Source organism: Sylvia atricapilla, chromosome 5, assembly GCF_009819655.1.
Source record: "Sylvia atricapilla isolate bSylAtr1 chromosome 5, bSylAtr1.pri, whole genome shotgun sequence".
Classification (NCBI taxonomy): Eukaryota; Metazoa; Chordata; class Aves; order Passeriformes; family Sylviidae; genus Sylvia; species Sylvia atricapilla.
The window spans coordinates 28212668-28232067 of record NC_089144.1 but is presented as its reverse complement, the minus strand read 5'-3'; the positions used below and the strand labels follow the sequence as shown (position 1 = coordinate 28232067).

General features: G+C 41.6%; 1 protein-coding gene across 1 annotated transcript in view; it reads right to left on the bottom strand.

The window, feature by feature from the left end:
* Window positions 1-16960, bottom strand: part of PDZRN4 (PDZ domain containing ring finger 4) — a 236017-nt gene extending 219057 nt beyond the window's left edge. Inside the window, exons 1-3 of the mRNA XM_066319038.1 lie at window positions 16331-16960; window positions 13943-14029; window positions 10135-10239 (exon numbers count right to left, since the gene is read on the bottom strand). Of these exons, the coding sequence (XP_066175135.1) occupies window positions 10135-10239; window positions 13943-14029; window positions 16331-16960 (822 nt within the window). The remainder of the gene's footprint in view (window positions 1-10134; window positions 10240-13942; window positions 14030-16330) is intronic.
* Window positions 16961-19400: the final 2440 nt, after the last annotated feature.

The window sequence follows — 19400 nt, the reverse complement described above, 5'->3', positions numbered from 1 at the left end:
ATGGCTCCATATTTGCCATGTGCCAAAGACTAGCCTAAATCAATCAGACTGTAACAGAGAAGTGTAGGGATCCAGATGTTTTAATTCACTCAAGACAGCAAATCCCTTCCATTTAAAATAGCATGCCTTCTTCCCACAAGCTGCTGGAAGGACTTCAGATATTTACCCTCTTGATCAGCGTGGTTAAAGAAACAAATGCAAGATTGAGAGACTGTACTTGGAAACAGATGGGCAAGCTCTGAGCCTCTGGGTCTCTCAAATGTTGGATGCTCCAAATAGGATAAAGGGAAAAAACCCTCATATTCTCTATCAACCCATTTCAGGACTTCTCCCACATTAGGTGACCTCTTCTAGACACAGAGAATCACAATTTATCCAATTTTAAAGTTGTTAAATCATTTAATACGTGTTTGGAATACAGTGATCTTCAAATAAGGTTTCCATACTTAAAAAACAAGTAGAAATCAGCAGGATGTCAACAGTTCTGAATATTTTTTTCTGTCATTTCTCCCATTCCTTCTCTATTTCCCAGCCTTGCTACTTGAAAGACAAATATTCTCCTAAAAGAAAAAAATATGTAAAACATATACTGTAAATAACATGCATAAACTTTCTATGTAAATAAAGTTCTATGTAAATAAACATAGAAGCCGTGACTTATTTTGTCAACAATATTTCATAAAGAAAATGCCTTCCAAAATCATTTATATTAAGAAACAGTGTTGAGTCATTCTGCACTCTTTTCCTGTGGCAGCTGTGATTCAATCAAGTTGGGTCTACACACAAAGTTGTAAAATTACATTACATTTGCAATTCCAAACAAGACATATATTTACCAAAATGTCTGTGCATTAGTAACAAATGCACTTTGCTTAGTATATTTGATTTTACTAAGTATATAGTCTTTGTTGGTGGTTTGAAGTGACTGCATCTGCTCTTGCCAATTTGAAAATTAGTTTTTCCAGAACAGTATGGTTTTAAATACTGCAGAATTTTTCATTTTGCAGAGAAGTTGCCAAATATATAAATATATATATATATATATTTAACATCATTACTTCTATTTTCAAAGCTTATGGAAAACACAGTGCTGTACATGCTTTTTACCACTCCTATTCAAAAGTTCTATGGAGGAACATTCTCCCATTCAACACACTGCTGTATTTCACAGCTTCTTAAAAACTGGGTTATTAATTTTTTAAGTGAAGCCTTGAATAATTACTTCATTTAGAGCATTTCAGCACTGGCAGACACGAAAGGTTTTTTTTCATTCAACCTCCAATTATAGAGAACAGTGATTACCTACTCCTTATAAATATAACTAGCTGATTAAGAAAAAGAAGAGATCAAAGCTCTTGGAGCACATATCCTTGGGATTGCAACCATCAGTTCAGTGACTTAAGAAGATAAAACACTGCATTCGCACAACACATGTAAGCTGTCAACTCCTCTAACTGTGAAGTTGTCTCAACCACAATAAAGAACATCCTTCATGAAAGGCAGAAGGCGGCTCTTTTCACTTTCTGAAAATGCCAAGAGCTTCTGGGGTGCCAGCAGCATGTGCTGTGAGAGACATGGCTTCATTGCACATCCTTCAGTTCTAAGCAACAAACTCAGCATGGTCTCAGACTTTATCAGAGCTTCCCATAGCTGGGCTTACCATCAATTATTCCCACTAGTCTTGATCACCTGAGCCTCAAAGGGTTACCTCTCCCTGATACATCCTGAAGTCTTCTCGGAAGCTTCTGGCCTTTTCTGCTCTCTATGTAGTTGACAAGGCTAAGGAAAGTCATTGGAGAATGCCTTTCCTCCTTTCAGATTTCCATAGTTCACCAGGTTAGGGTACCCAGCTCCACAGCAATCATCAAGTCTACCGTATCTGTAAGACAGACTCCGACCAAGGCCAAGGCAATGGTACACAACCTACAACCCAATTGTCATGGAGATTTGGCTTATCAATGGATAAGAAAGCACGTACTTCAGGACTGCCCAAGACCATTCCCAGAATGGTTTTCTGGGAAATGGCAAGAGTATGGTTTTCACACAAGACCTTGCACCTCCAGCAATAAAGATACATTTCTATGACCTTTTCTTCCCTAACATAAATAGACACCAACATGTAAATATGTATGTATGCAATTATTTGGAAAATTCCTAAACAAAACACTCCCCTACACATACCCTTCTCTTCCTGGGAAGGGGATGAAAGCAACAGCATTTGACAGATATTAGACAAGTTGTTTAACGCATTCCTGAAAGTGTTTAATGAACACCTCCTCACATGAACAAAAATTTCCTCTAAACTTACTACTTAAGCTATATATAAAACTGCATTGCTCCAGATGCTGGGCAAGATGGAAGGATGCTTAAGTCTTTTTGTTTTGCAAGGTTTACTTTAAAGGTTTAAAGAAACCCAAAAATACTCATGGGAAGGAAGAGAAAGATGACATGCAGCAAAGTCAAGCTCAAACAAGGCATCCAGGAAGATGCTAAGCTCCAACTTGCCAAATTTCTGACACATTATACCTCAGGGGTGAGATCAGACACTTTCTGAAGGAGATGGGTGTGAGCAGGCCTTCAGATGATGCCGAGGGATCTGCGGCCCATGGAAGTAACACCATTTATGGGATCTTGCAGGTTCTTACATTAGTCAGCTCTTCCATAGGTTAACTAAAATCCTTCCTTCCTAACAGCACTTCTGAGTTGCCAATTCAGCAACTGCCTAACTCTGCAGACCCAGTACAGCTACCATAATTCTGTTCCAGTATTGTTCCCCCTCATTTACCTATCAGAGGCCATGACAGTGTGCACAGATGATCTAATTTGACAGTTCAGTTACCCCTACTCCTACATGCTCTCCATTGCTTCCACACTTCCTATTTATGAGCAAGTTCTAGGCAGTACTTCTGTGGAAACTTGAGGTTGGTGCTTTCTACTCTTGAATTGTAAAGTTTCCCATTTTTCTTGCATATTCTATTTCACTCTTTCCCTTCTGCTCCTACAGTGATCCATCTGTTGTAGAGATCCCCCACAGTCAGAGTAAAATAGCAGTATCTCCTGGGAGAGCAGGTGTTATGCACATTCATGTGCATGCAAGGTCCTGAAACCTCTTTCATCATGCCTAACCAAAGTTGCCTAAACAAGAACCCAGCATGGTAGAAGTAGCATAAAAAACAAAGTAGAAGATGATTCTCACCACTTCCACTTCACATACTCTTACTTCTTTCACACTGGGTCACATCTCAGAAATACTCTCACACTGTTAATTCTGCCCCATCTGCCTCATACCATTCAGCTACCACAAACATCATTTTTCTTTATTTACTGGGAGCACCTTGCTGACCAAGCCCTATGACTCACAATCTGAAGAGACTTCTGAAAAGGCCTTATCTGTCGAATATACCAATTCTGCAAATAAATTAGTTGGAGAGCTCATCTGGTGGTCATATTCCAACTACCTTTGGCATTTCCATCATTTTTTAGATAAAAGCAGTGTGAGCACACATATTTTCACAAAAACAACCCAGCATTGTACTTGCACATGTGCCCAGTTTGTCTCTGAGTACAAGACCAAGCAAATACAGATGGGAAGCCCTCCTACAGGTTTGGGCCTCTAAAGCTGCATCCACAGCAAGATTTCAGTTTACATGTCAGATTAAAAGACCCCACCTCTTGGTAAGCAAGGAATTTTAGAATTTTTTCATTAAGCTGTGCTATGCAAGTATCAAAAAATATTTTGCCTGTTTATGGATATAAGACTTCATTCAGTCAACTAAGAGATCAAATAGTGAATTTCTGTTCACAAAATCTTGTAATTTAATATTTACTCAATTACACAAATTTCACCAATTCTTAAAATATCATTTTGTTTTATTTTTGCCTGTTCGTTAGGACAAAAAAGACTTGAAGTCTTAGTAAGACTAATATAGTTCACCATAAAAAACCTCAAGATGTTTTAGGTCACAGAAAAATAAAATCTCATTTTTCTTTTTAAAATACAGACAGTGAATTTCCAGAATTTTAAGTGCTTTTTGGAAGGAACATAACCTGTTTCTCTAAACACAATATTTGCATTTTAGTTCAGTGAATAGAGAGGAATGCAGGTACCTCTCAAGACCTGTAGCAGTCTAGCCAAATTTAGGCTACTGATCTGTGTACTGAGTCAATGAATTACAAAATTCAGGCATTCTAGGATAAACCATGGTCAGCTTCTAGAACAGACAGTACCTTGAACACTAAGTTCCTCGACCTACGAGAGATCCAACCTTCATGTCCTGTTGATAGTGGGCACCAGCAGTAGTAACCATCTTTCAGGTAATACTTGCTGCTTGAATTAAAATGCAGAGGAGGAAAACCCTAGCTGTTGGTATTTATTCAATCAGGGAACCCCATCTTTAACATTTAGAGAAGTGTCCTATCTAGAGGATTTCCTGGCTGACAGCATTTGCTACCTCCCCTCTAAAAGTCAAGCCACTATGAACATAGAAATGTAAGTATCATTAAACAAAGTGTCACGCAAGACACAAGACTGTGGAAGAAAGAGGGAAATTCCTGTGTATTGTCACAAGCACTTCCCTGGAAAAGGTTAAGTATTCCAGATACAGCTCCCTGGAACTGTCCATTTCGCACCAGATTACCACTGGATACTCCTGACTCTCTAAAGACCTGCTGGCACCCAGCTCTGTTTGAGGAGGATGGGTGGATGCTGGTCTAACACTGGAGAGCCTCTGCCTTAGTATGAAGGGCAAGTACCTGTAAAGGGCAAGTAAATTCAATCCTTCTCAGGCAGAGACCACAACCCAGATCTCTTGCTTTTCTGAGAAACACTCTAAGGATTTCTGTTTTGTAAAAAAGTCAATGGGGGCAGCAGCTCCAATTTAACTGAAGTTATGAAGACCTGGTCACACCCAACTTTAAAAATTTATTCAGACTGATGAAATATTTCAGGTGTCCAAAAACCTGTATCTCAGCAGATGAGGGAGAGGTGAAAAGATTCTACAGACATTTCTAAGACTGTGGTCTCATTAATTTATTATGCCAGCGATCTTTCACACTAATTAGGAGTTTTCTAATGATTGCAGGTGCCAAACCTGGTTACCTGCAACATAATCTTAGGAATTTGTTAGAAATTTAAGAGAACTTAATAAAGCTAAGGCATATTTAGATGCACTGAAAGCTACACCACTAAAATTAACTATATTAAGTTTTCTTAGCTACCACATAGATCTTACTGGCCACATCTTGTGCAGCTTTGTTTCAAAGTCATCCCAAATCTTCTGGCTCTGATCCCAGCAAGACATTTTAAGACTCACTACTTCTGCAGACATAATCTGACACTGGAGATTTTTAGCCAAATAAACATGACTAGTATCAAAGATTTTGCTTGAGCAACATAGTGAGCATAATGACAGAAACATGCAGAAGATAAAACATCACAAGACTGACACACAGCACAGTCAGCAGTCTGGCAATAGTTAAAAAAGTCTCTGTGTAGGCACTTAGCAGATGTAAGTTACTTCTGCCAGGATAAGCCTTAAGACTTCATCTTTATTCAAACTGGCTTTGCTGACATGTGCTTCAAAGCCATTGTGCGAATACTCTCCAAAAAACTGGAAAGAACAAAGGAAAACATGGAATACAGGATGAAGCCTTATTTATCATCCACTTATGGAGCTCAGGCTGCATGAACAAAATACACAGTCATGATATATAAATGCATCTGTCTTATTTTTCAGACATAAAGATGCAAGACTAAAAATGTTTTCCTTTCCCTTCTCTATCATGCCTGCTTAATTCATGAGAATCAACTGACTAAAATTGCAGAAGGGCCAATATTCTCATTTCATTTGAGAGTTAAAGAAGAGAAGTCTTCTCCTTGCAGTGCAAGGAACAGAAAAACACTTGAGCATTTCAGCTGATAATGTGCCTACAGTTCCACATATAAATATTTTGTACTTCAACTCAGTCCTTTTTATTTGCATACAAACTTTTTCATTGGTGTTTTCTTATTTGGCAAATCTACTTTGGCAATGTTAATTAACAGTTGCTCCTTTTCCTCAAATTGATGAAATAATGTTCTTTTTAAGGAAAAAACCCCAAAAACATCAGAAATTCCATCTGGATTGCAAATTCTGTCCTGGTCATGTATTTCCTGAACAACACTGAAGTGATTCAAGAGTATTCTGAAAGACATTGTGGCTTACAGAATGGAAGACAATGTGAGAAAAACAATTACTGAACTGTTTTTAATTCCAAAGATGTGCTTAAAAACAGAGGACACGATATACCAATGTCTGTAAAATTAATACAATACAAACAAAAAAGCCAACCCAAAGAACTAGTTCTGAATAGCTTGGTAATCAGGCATTAAGTGTTGTGCTTGGAGACCTGGCCAATGTGGTGCCATACTTACATAAAGCTGAACTGACTGCAAACTGAGATACAAGTTTTCCTCCATATGGAAAGAGCTGCTTTCAGCATTAACTACTCAGAACTACAAATATGGATAAAAAAAGCAGCAGGTGAAACACTTCTGTGTATCAGTAACTTTGCTAAAGATCATAGCTGTTTTACGCTGCCTTGAGGAGGTAATCAAGCATGAAGAGAGATGAGAAATGAATTTACTCAGTAGGAATGATTAGCATGCAGTGAGGGGGAGGTAAAATGATGCTGAGCTATATAACTGTGAACGACTCTAAACATACTTTAATAATATAATTTTCTCCTAGAAGCAAACAGAATTCTTTGAACTAGCGTACCTTAATAAACAGCCCTGCGCACTGCTCGCTGCTTGTCTCCTCTTGACAGAGGCAGGGTGGAAAAGTAGAAGACAGATCCAAAAACTAGATCTTGGGTGGCTTTATACCACTGCTCATAACTAAGGGTTTCATGTTCACAGATATCAATGCTGCATCTAGTTTTATGAGATGCATTTTACAGAACGTGAACAATTGAAATAGTCATTGAAAACATGATGCAATGTCAATTTTAGGGAGCTAGATTTTAGGATAAAAACTTCTGAAAGCATCAGAAGACCATGACTTCTACAGGAACCTGCTACATAGAAGTAATTCATAAGGGTTTATTCTTGATGAGTAAATAATGATCATCTGGGGCTTGTAATAGGACACCTGGAAAGATATATATCAAAGTGTTGCTTGTGCACATCACTGTCCCAGCTCAGCTTCACATAAGTAGCTTTTTCACAGAGGTGTTAACTTTTAATAAAGATGGTAATGCTGTGCGTGAAACCTGTTCTTCAGCAGAACAGTGAAAACGATCAGCAAGGGTCCTCTGACCATCCCCATGAAGAGCTGCAGGCCCTTGACACAGGGGACCTGGGGCTGTCACTCTGCCACTCTCAAGGTTGTCACCCTGCCAGCATACAGGCATCTGTTTCAGCTTTCAGGTCCTCTTGCACAAAATATGGTTCCCTGAGGGTAAAGCCCAAATAAACACCAATCTTCTTCAAATGAAAGTGTCAGAGGGCCTAAGGCTTAGGCACATTGATCTCAAAACCTTCCAGCAGCTCAAGTAATTTGTGTGGCACTTTTACACCTAGAATAAATACCTGAAGAAATAAATCTGATTCCTTCCCTTGGCATTCTTCCAAATACCTTAATTATTTGGCAATGTTGCTGCATAGATAATGATATATATAATTAAAGGCAACACTACTTATGTAGTGGTACATAAGTAGTAAACTTATGTCTGCCAGCCTTGGCTCTCAATTCCATCTGCCAGTGCCACAGGACTGTGAAATCCATTTGCTGCACTAGGTTGCTCACGAGATGGCCATCTGAAATGTGCACAACTCACCATAGTCAACCATGTGCAGTTAATTTTTGTTAAACATGTGACAAACCACTGAAACAAATAACCCTCTTTATTTAGCAATATGCCTTGAGAACAGATTTTCTGATTTAATGGGACAGTTCTGTCCGTTATCCCATTAGATACACTTTGCTAGAAACACCCTGGGCATCCCACTGCCAAACAAATTACTTCAGCTATTACAGCCTCTTCATATAACATCATCCTTCTGCTCTTGATTATTGAAGAATGGTCCCATAAAATATCACCCATTAGATCAGATCACCAAAAAAGCGAAAAGCAAACAATAAGAACTCCCACCTCCTATCATCTTCTCACCAAAATTCATATTCCATATATCTGCCAACATTTTTGAAAGAGTTACTGATTATTTATCAGTTTAATATCAGATTAATAATCAGTTACCACCCTGATTATTTCCTCACAGAAAAAGTTTTCAGAATTATCTTTCACAACAAACCACATCAGAGCTGGCAGGGCATCCCACTGCAAGAAGACATTGATAGCTATGCATGGACAATGAAAAATTCAATGTTCTGACTCCAGCTGCTTCCTGTATCTAGCACAGAGGAATAATTACCTCTTTTCTCCTGCTCTTTTTATTTGGGTCTAATAAATTTTGAAACACTGAAACATATACTAGAAATTCTGGCCTAACTCAAAATATTTTTAAATGCTTGCCTGAATACAAAAATTATATACAAAGCTGTTGCATAATAATATAATGCTGCATTCAGAACTGTGTGAATACTTATGCTAGATTTGATCTATAACATCACATAGAACTGAAATCTGTTTCAGTATGATTTTATGCAGCCAAAATTTTTCAGCAGGTAAAAATCAAGCATCAATTATGGTGACATTTTGAGATATGACCTCACATTTAATAAATGATAGTTTGTGAATTTATTCTTCCTTCTTCCAAAAACACTTTGTCTTAAAAAAACAAGGCACTATAAAAGCACATTAAATTAAAGCAGGAAGTGTTGAGGGAATGCATGAAAATACATAGCTGGTCAGTCTGTAAAAAAAACCCAAAATACAATGTGGTAAGTGAAATAGTAATGTCAGAAGAAAACAGATCTTTACAGCATAAGGCTGCTGTTAAAAAAAATTGGATGTGAAAGCTTTTTGTATACCTTAGCGAAATAAGAGGTTTCAGGCAAGTTCTGCTCAGCCCACTTGGTATCTCCTAGAGATGCATCTATCTGCCAGCAAGAGCATAAGCTTTATTCTTCCAAGAAAATATATTCATTTGATTTCACACATTGCCATAGGTCCCATAAGAGCAATGACAGCATTCAAACAGTTTTAGCTTATGCTTTTAGTCCTTAACAGGCATATAATACAAGAAACTAGCAGCAGAATTCTGCATTTCTCTTCCAACCCACTTATTTCATGTGTCTTTGTTCAAACACCCATCCCATTGGCAAGTTCACACCATGCTTCTAAGCCCTAACCTTGCACAGCTAGAGTGCCATGGCCTAAACAAACCCAGGAGCTACTAGACAGCAGCAGCTGCTAAACAAACCACGGGCTGCCACTGTGATCTGTGTCAGAGTTGGGATGGGAAATGCCATCTTGACAGCACCCTAAGGAGTCTGTTTCTGTCACCATTGGAAACCGTTCCTTTGAGATTTCCTACAGGGCTAATTACAGGTACACATGCTGCCTAGACATCAAACTAATCTCCCAACTTACTTAACTGATCTCTTTTATTATTTATAGTTATTTTATGAGAAAAACTGCATACAATGCAGGAAGAAACTGAAAGTTCTATGCTAGCATATTACATGACCATCAAAGTGCTGTAGTGATCCAGGTGAGAACAACAGATGATCTTCTGATCATACAGCAGAAAGTACTTTTCTAATTACTTAAGAAGTTTCACAGCAGCGCTTACCAAGCCATCTTCTATGCCTCATCTCAGTCATGAAAGGAATAGTCCCCACACAGGACAAAATCAGTTTCACTAAAGTGTGAAATTTCCATCATTCATTTGTCTTCCTTCTCAACAAAAAGAAACACAGAATATTTCTATTGCTTGCTATTTAAGTGTTGATACCTTTGCTTCACCTAGATCAGCTCAATCTCAATACCAGTAAATTCATTACTTGTTGGAAAAATCCATCTTGTGTCTTTAATACTAATATATGTTCAAGCTGGAAGTTCAGTGTACAAGAATCATGTTCAGACACAGCAAAACTGGAAAATTACAACATACTTAGGGTGAAAACCATCAAATCCTTTCTTAATCTGATAATATGACAGACTAATCCATTGGTGTGGGTTCTTTCTTACCTCAATAATCTTGTCATGAATTTGCAGGCCTTCTGCTTTGTCTGCAGGTCCATTTTCCAAAATCTTTGACACATAAATTCCCTCAGCAGATTCCTCCTGATTGTTCTGTACCAAGCAATAGGGAAGATGCAGAAACAGCCACATCAGTACAAAACTGAGATGGTACTAAAATCAGCAGCAACCAAAAAAAATGTAAATCCACCTGAAATATGCAGTTCATTTTTCTAGCTAAGAATTAAGCTCCTTGGGATTTTTTTTAGCTTGCTTAACACAAAGTAGTTATTAATCAAAAGGACAGAATTAATGAACTATTCCAGCAATTTTTATAAGATTATCCATTTACTTCCGGTTATTTTAGTCTAAATGAGACACAGTGTGCAACAGTAATCTGATCCCAGCTAAAAGACTTGGAGCAAATCTCAGACATCACAGCAGCCAGTGACTAGCACATAAATGCACAGTGGAAGACACTCATAAAAATGGATGCACAGGTGTTTCTCTCAGAAGGAAAAGAGTTCCTGCAGTACTGCTGCTTGCAAACTGCCTTACTGCATTTGAAAATAAAGCTCCACAGAACAAAGTGACATTAGTTAGCTGGCACATTACATTGAGAGGATTTGGTTGGAACTCATGGATGAGGTTGGTTAACCTCATAAATCCTATTCACATGGGAGATTGAAAACTTGCTCAACTGTGAAATCCATACAGATGAGCTGTGGACAAAAAGAGAATCTATCTCCAGTTGATCTCTATGCAATGCAAAGTACAACTCACATAAGGTCAAATTTAAAACAAGTTATCTACCACAGCTGCAACAATATAACTGGTGCTGTTGTACATGCTGGAATTACTTTACTTCACCATATGATAGTTAAAAGTAGTTTTAAATAATTACTACTAAAGAACTAATGTCAAGCAGACAACAACTTAGAAGGTTTTAAGTGTTTATACAAATAATAACCTATCTAGCAGTAACTGAAGGAATTTTTTCCAGCTGATTTATGCTTTTGACTGCAGCTTATATGATGCTTATTTTCCTTCTGTGACTGGCGAATCCCTGACTAACAACACAGTTCACACGTGTACAAGTTTCAAGTCTAGGTCCTATACACTTGTGGTGAAAATACTTTATTACTTTTTCTATCGAGAAAACTGTAAAGGCATATGTAAAACATACTTTACACAACGTGGCAACAGTCCTATGGAGACCTGACCTATTGACTTAAGATCAATAAGTATCTGTTCATCTCAACGTTAGTCAGACTATGTTTTCATAAACTCCTTCCCCCCCCCACCCCTTTCATAGAGACTCACACGTCAGGTAAAAAGCAAAAGGGAAACACAGTAACAGTTCTAGCAATATTTTGAAGTGATGAACAAATAGACTTCCACTGACTTCCCATCTTAGCAGGGAGAAATGAAAAAAAAGCATAATGGCCATAAGTGAAAATACAAGAGCGATATAGTTTGGTTTTAACCTGAGGAAACAAAAAGCTAGATTATAGCACCTTTGCCCACATAAAACTGTATTTCCATCAGAAATGTCATTGGCTTTTCCCAAAGCAATGTGTAGCCTGTTAAAAATAAGGGTATTGCAGTCTGGCTTGTGGTCCCCAACAGCTGCATGTGCTGGTATCCACCACTCCTGACAGGAAAACAGGGGCTGTGCAGCAACTGTTCCTACAGCACACTTCCCTCCAGCCTGACTTTGGCGTGGTGTCCTCAGGGAAAACAATCCTGCCAGACAGACAGAGCCCATCAAAGCAGCCTTGCTCCCTCAAAATAATGAATCACCTCTCAGAGACACACTTATGAGAAGCAAGTTCCTTTCTGACAAAATAAAAGATGATCCTATGATGAGCTGTTCCTTTCGTCTCCTCCTTCCTTCAGGTAGGAGGCAAACAGTGGGGATGCCTATTATGGACTGAAAATAAACACAGCCAACAGAAAGTATGTATCTACCCAAGTCACCAAGAGTCACCTGCATTCCAATGGAAAAATGCTGCATTGTACTTAAAAAACACAAATAACATGTGATGAGGAACACATCCCCAAGCACATGACTAATATAGAGATATCAGTGTTCTGCTCTTCTGCAAGAGCCAATGTTTCAACCAAGGGCACTTTTTACCTGGGCAGCCTGAATGTGCAGAGCACCTTCATCAACTCTTTTTGTCTTTTAACAGCAACTGTTCCACTATTTCAGCTCCCAAGCAGAACTTCGTGTTTTCAATATTTGAGTCAACTCAAGCATTTTTTCCTTTTCTATTCTTAGCTCCAAACACACTGAGTCTCACACTGATACCCGGGAAATGCCAATCAAATGCCTGTGGTAGACACATTTGTCAACACAAAACACAAAGGAATTTCCAAACTGAACTTCCAAGACTCAAAACCACCTGAGACACATCCCTGCCTCACAATCTCACCAAATTGTGTCTAAATATGAGTATTAATAGAAATTAATTTCCTTTTGTCCATTCAGCAGTTTTCACAACACATGGTGCTATAAACCTTACTATATTTATAATTCACTCCTTAAAACTACAAAATATTAAGTCAGAAAGTCTGACAGTCTGTGATACATATCACTGTTGCAGTATGCACTGTCAACCTCTACATTCTTTAAAGAAGCTCAGTTGCCATCCCAAGAAAACTGAACACATGCTCCATTTCCCCTGCAGTTCTCCTACAGATGTAAAGAAGAGATGTCACAATGCAATCCAAACTAAAGACTGACTGAATTTTATTACTGCTAAACTCCAAATACGAATATAATCATGGCATGTGTACTTTAACTCATAGCCACCTGTTGTCTCATCATTCCACTAGAAAAATCTAAGTAACTCTTGCTTTGGATTTACAGCCCCAACATCTGATAACTGCTGGTCTTCATATTTACCCACAGGGAACAGTAACTCTGCAGCACAGACAGTGGACTAATGGGAACAGACTCTTTGGCACCACTAAATATAGCTTTAGAGCAGAAGATTTCCAAACTAATATACAGGGTCCTACTCCCCTCCTCAACTACAATTCTCCCACTTAACAAGGCTACAATTCTCCCACTTAGCAAGAACCTGATCAGTACATAATTATTACCAACCCTTTTTAATCAACTATTAATTTTCCAGTTTAACAGGTTTCTTTACCCTTCATAAGCAATGACAGTCCTGATTAATGCTTTTGGAAAGATGAAATTAAAAAAAAAACAAAACCAAGCATATTCATGCGTATATTCTAAGTGGGGGCTAGTGATCCTTAAGTATATTCTGTGGTTTGCAATGAACTTTCTAAGCCTAGACTGATGAGATTAAGACACAGCATTGGTGAAAACTGTTTCAGTTCATAAAGAAAAACTAAAAGCAGGCATGTGAGAACAGGACATGGGCTTAAACTATCTGAGCTACAGAGGCAATTTTTCTCTCCTGTAAATGAAATTAAAAGGCAAGCTGTTTCACAAAATTCCAAAGGCTTAATCCTGCAACAATGACTTTTACAAGTAGTCCCAGAGATTTTGATTGAACAGTTTGCATGAATATATATTACTCACATGGGAACTGAGTGTAAACCAGCCTAAAGTTTTAAAGCAAAAACACTACAAACACCCTTCAAAAAAATAAGAGCAATACAATTGCATGAGATAACATCTTCCAAACAATGACCCCAGTTATACCTCATAATAAATAGCTCTTCTATCTGAACAATAGATTCCACACCTACTGTCATCAAAAGCTACTCTTAATTAACAGTGCATTCAGTAAAAATAGATACGGAGAAAATCACCCACAGTTACTTTTCTCATTACCTGATTGGGTCGTCCACCTATAATATTGAACCCCAAAGTATCATTTTCTCGGTGTAGCATGATCATTAATGGTTTGCGTTGTCCTCCCTAAGAAGCAAGAGATTAAATACTGTTAAAGAACATAGTCTCAAGAAGAAGTTATTAAATGAAAACATTATTGCACATAAGATTTTTAGCTGGGGAATATATAAGATAAGGCTTGAAGGAAAACTAGACTGAAAAGGCTTGGCACTGGGAAAAAAAACCAAAGGAAAAGTCATGATTCACTGAAAAGTTGGCAGGTAACACCTACTTATCTCTAGTTATCTTCAGCTCAACAGAAAAAAAGGACAGGTTTTTGGTGTGAGGAATGCTTGGCACCACCGAAAAAGTCAGAGCTCCAAATGTCTGGATGTCTCTATAAACATAAATTCACTGTATGTGTTAACATTCCAAACACTGAACATACAGATTAAAATACACAACATTATAATTTGCAGAACCAAACGTGATAGCAGTACACATTTTAAAGCAACTTTCAGAGAACACAGAGAAAATGAAAACCAGCTCTTTATCCCAAACTTTTTCTCTCCAAAAAGAATAAATCCAAAAAAAAATCTGTAAAAATATGAGCTTCATTCTGAAAAAAAAAGGCTTAAAATACAAAGCAAACACCGAGAAGTGCAAACTGAGTAAAAGTTAAAAATGAGAAAAGAAAAATCTTTTCCGTCAGTGGACCAGGTAAATAATAATAAAAAAAAAAATTGAAGGCTTTATCACAGCAAGTTATTATTTTACGCTGAAACTCACATTTTATTAACTGTGCCAGTGACGTGTTTTATGCCCGAACGGTACATTTGAATTTAATTCCGTATATTTTTATTGTACTGATAGTTTTCCTCCCCAGCTCCTGTTTCATTCCTGCTTTATTCCAGCGGCATCGCCCACAGCGACACCTGCCGGCGGCTCCGGGGAGCGGCGGGTGCCCGGGCGGAGCGATGCCGCCGCCTGTCCCCGCACCTCGGCCGCCCTCAGCCCGCACCTCAGCGACAGCCCCACGCCTCTCCCTTCTTCAGCCACCGCTTTCTCCGCACAGCCCACCCCTAGCACTCACTGCTGTCCCACTCCACATGACCTTAGCTCATCTGCCAAGAGATGAAGCAAGTGTATGAGCACACCTCGCAGATCCAGCAACTTAAACCCCGTGGACTAGCTAACCAGAGGAAACTTTAAAAAAAAAAAAAAAAAAAAAAAAAAAAAAAAAAAAAAAAAAAAGTTTTCAAACAGAGTTACTCAATTCCACGAAGACCTGTGAGACCTGTATTCTGGTGTCCTGTGAACAACATCCCCTTTCTCATTTTCCATGCAGCAGGCAGATGCCCAGCACACTACATTGCTTAGGGTGTAAGTTTCACTGCCCATGCAGATTTTGGTAGAAAGAAAAATTCTTTGCATTAAAACACTTCTCACCACGGCTGCAACCAGCAATGCCTGAGCCTGCACAGCGAGCTTCCAGGCAGGAATTAAAAACCAACCAGTTCCATGACAGCATGTGAAGCCAGCTCAACGCAATTCTCGGATGGTTTGTTTTGCCTAAGGAAGCGTGTCCGTCTCTGGGCAATGCCCTCAGATTTGAGGGGAGAGGGCAGCACTGCTCCTGGCTTCAGCTTATCAACGGCGGTAGTTGTCATTCAACTCTACCAAAGCTTTGCTGCCCTTTCGCCATCGTTTCCAAAGCCTATAAGAATTTTACACTCAAGTTTTTAAAGACAACTTTTTAGCTGCTCAAATGCAAATTAAAAGCCAGCTCCACGCCCCTGAGCTGCCGCCAAGTATCAGCTGGAGCAAAATGAGCAGCAAGAGCAGCTGGGTCCCTGCGAGGCGGGGCGGCATGAGGTAGATATCCTTGATCGGAGGAACCAGGACCCGTCTGCCAGCTGCCAGCCCAGGAGCGAAGCCATCTCCCCTCCCGCCCGTTCCCCATCCTCTCCGCCCGAGCAAAGAAGCACTCGGTCGCAGCCTCTGCCAGGCACTGCTGGGCTCACCGCAGCACGGGCTTTCGGCTACCGAAAGGCGCCGGAAAAGGGACCCTGCAAGAAGCGTGTCCCCCAGTGGGGGTGTTACCAAAAATCAGTAAAAATAACACTCTTCATCTGGCAACAGGGTCCGGCGGCTAAATCTCCCCGAAAGAGGCAAGGGACACAAGGGAGGCAAGGGACACAAGGAAGGCAAGGGGCGGCTCACACCGCCCGGGGGATGCGCAGCGAGATCTGGCTGCGTCCCGGACTGCTGAGATGGTGACCGCCGGCTCCCGGGGACACCGCCCCGTCAGTCGGCCGGTGGTTCACAAGTCGGGAAAAGCAGGTTGGAGGAGAGCATAGCTGAACCGACCCCTGCGGCCGCACTCACCTTGCCGGGCTGGCTGCCCGCCAGGTCTCGGGCGATGCTGCTGATGTGGCTCATGTACTGGCCGAACTTCGCCTGGTACCGCCGCGCCGTCAGCTGCACCTCGCTCTGCAGCGCCGACAGCTGCGCCAGCAGCGACTTCTCCCTCCTGCTCCAGCGCAGGGCCTCCCTCTTCAGCTCGTGACCCGGCTCCGGGGCGCCGCCGCCCCGCAGCGCCCGCAGGCTGCGGTGCCCGCCGCCCGCCCGCGGCCGCCCCGCCGCGCTGCCGGAGGGGTGCCGGGCTCGGGGCTGCGGCTCGGCGGGGCCGGGCGGCCCGTAGCGGCACGCCGCGAGGTGGGCGGGCAGCTCCCGCAGCCGCACGGTGCGGCCGCAGCCCCGCGGGCTGTAGTCGCACTTGACCTCCAGCTTCTGGACGAGGCTGCGGAGGGGCAGGACGGGGCGCAGCTCGGCGGCCGCCAGCGGCCGGCAGCGCAGCGGGCAGCGGCGGCGCCGCGCCGCCCAGGGCAGCAGGCAGCCGGCGCAGAAGACGTGCCCGCACGGAGTGGACAGCGGCTCCTCCAGCACCCGCCCGCACAGCCCGCACTGCAGCTCCGCCGCCACCGGCCCCGCGAACCGCGACGGGTCGAAGCCCATGGCGCCGCCGGGCACCGCGAAACTTTCGGCGCCGCGACCCCGGCCTGGCCCCGACGCCGCCGGAGCCGCTCCCGGCGGCGAGGGGCGGGCGGAGGAACGGGGCTGCGCCGGGGGAGGCGGGCGGCAGCGCCCAGAGGGAGATCCCGGCGGCTTCCCCCACCCTCTCGCATTAGCTCCCTCTCCGCGGCGCTACCGCCCCACGCCCAGCCCCGGCGCCACCTCCGCCCTCCCGGAGCATCCTCGCTGCGCGGCGGGGCGACGGACCGAGGCGCGGGGACGCGCCGCCGCTCGGGCCGCACCCCCCGCCCTCCGTGAGGACACTGTCCATGAGGGAGAGCTGTGCCCCCGGCCGGTCACTCGGGGCTGGGCTGTGGTCGCAGAGGGAGGAAGGGAGTTGAAGGGCTGCGGGACAGCGAATCGCTCAGACTCTGACTGATGCACACTTGTGCTGGTAAAGAACGCGCACGTGTGAGCGCGCCTGTTTCACGTCTCTCCAAAAGGCTTCCTCCTCTCTTTTCCTCCCGTTTTGGGATATCCGTCGGGGCGAAGAATCCTGAAATCCCTAGTACTAGTGCTCTCTTTGTTGCCACACCATAAAGGAAATAAGTCAGGATAAGAAAATTACTTGTTGAGCTCCCTTAAACTACAACATATGTATAAACAACACTTTCACTTAAAGAAAAGCTAAAACGCAGCAAAATCTGGAAAAGCGTAGTTAGGATCAATAGCCGCCTGGATTCTACCCCTTCATTTCTGCTCAACCCACAACAGACACTGAAACATGAAACCCCTTACACATTCCCCACATAACTTCACTATTGAAAACACAGGGTCAGATTGCTGCCCCCAGCCCTGCCCTCCCAGAGCAGAGAGGGATGGAGCTCTCTGAGGGGTTTCTTCAGTGGGCTTCTTCATGCGTGGATCAGACACCATCATTTTTGGCAAGGATGACAGGTTTGGTCGATCCAGACTCGATCACAGGTTACTTCTTAGGCTGAGAACTTCTGAGGTAGAGCTAGGGTGTGTCCTCACCAGTTCTGCAATTTCTGCTTCAAACTCTGAATCTCTGGGAAAGCCATGGGGGCTTTTGAGATCCACTAATGAATGGTTGTTATGGTTGTTTTCCATGGCTAAAAAGACATCATGTGAGCAATAGAGCAGAGACTTTTTTTTTTTTCTTTTTTCTTTTATTATTTTTTTTTCTCTCAAAGCAAGAAGGAAAACTTTGCACTTACCTGCCCCTAGAACTGAATCTGGAATAGCGGTTCTGTTATGTATACTCATGATTTACTTAACAAAAGATTGGCAATGCCTCACAGAACATCTACAGACACAAATATTACTGAGAAGCACCACTAATCTACTCTTTCTGACTTGCCAAACAGAAACCCACAGTTTTTGTTGGATTACCATGGCCATGAAATAAATAAGCAAATGAATTGCACCATCAAATAGTCTCTCATCTTGAAGACAATGCACTACGATCCAATATTTCATTGCAGATCAAAATCACATTCTCTCACATAAAAACAGAAATCAGACACCTTGAGTAACTAATTGTGTTATTCATACTGGTTTTAATCCTCTATCCATTGATTTTAGTTGCTTTGCTCATGGGGTCAAACCAGTGTCATTCAGAATATTATAGAAAATTATTTTAAAATAGCATCCTCCTCTCCATTTTTGAATTTAACTATTAATTTTGCCTCATCACTTGTTTATATCTTCATCTGTCTCCCAGTACCCCAATGTATCTCCCTGACCTCATTATACATGGCCCTGAACTTCAGGTCCGAGCACAGGCGGTAATGTCTTCATTCATAAATTAAACTGGGCAGAGAAAAGGCCCTAACACTGGTTCATAATCTGTTAAACTGGTATTGCTTCTGTCAGTCTGCTAGTGTGATATTTGAAATGGTTTTGGCTGAGACGTTTGAGCAGCCTCCCAATCACAGTCGGATACAGCATTAGCGCTGCAGAGGCAAGGGCCAAGGGATAGTTTGAGGTGGCTGCCCTCTTTTGGAGGTGGAGGTTTAGGGGCAAAGCTTTAAGTCCTTCTGGAGCCCCTGGCACATTTTATTCACATATTTTATATATTATATACATATTTTATATATGTATACATATATACATATATATGTATATACATATACATATACATATATACATATTTTATTATGTATAAATGCAGTTGTAGGAATGAGGTAGTCAAGTTTGGGCCTTGGAGCCTTTTAGCTTCTTTTAGATTAAGCGATTAATTAAACAATGGTTTAGGATTCCTATGATAGGCATGCTTGAAAAAAAAAAAACCCTCTGTCATTTCTGGCCCACTTTGGGCATTGACGAAATGTCAATGCACTGGCAAAACTGTTCCAAGCACTAGCCTGAAAGACAGTTGCCATTTTCTTTGCTTGTACTGGACTAAGAAACTATCTTTCTT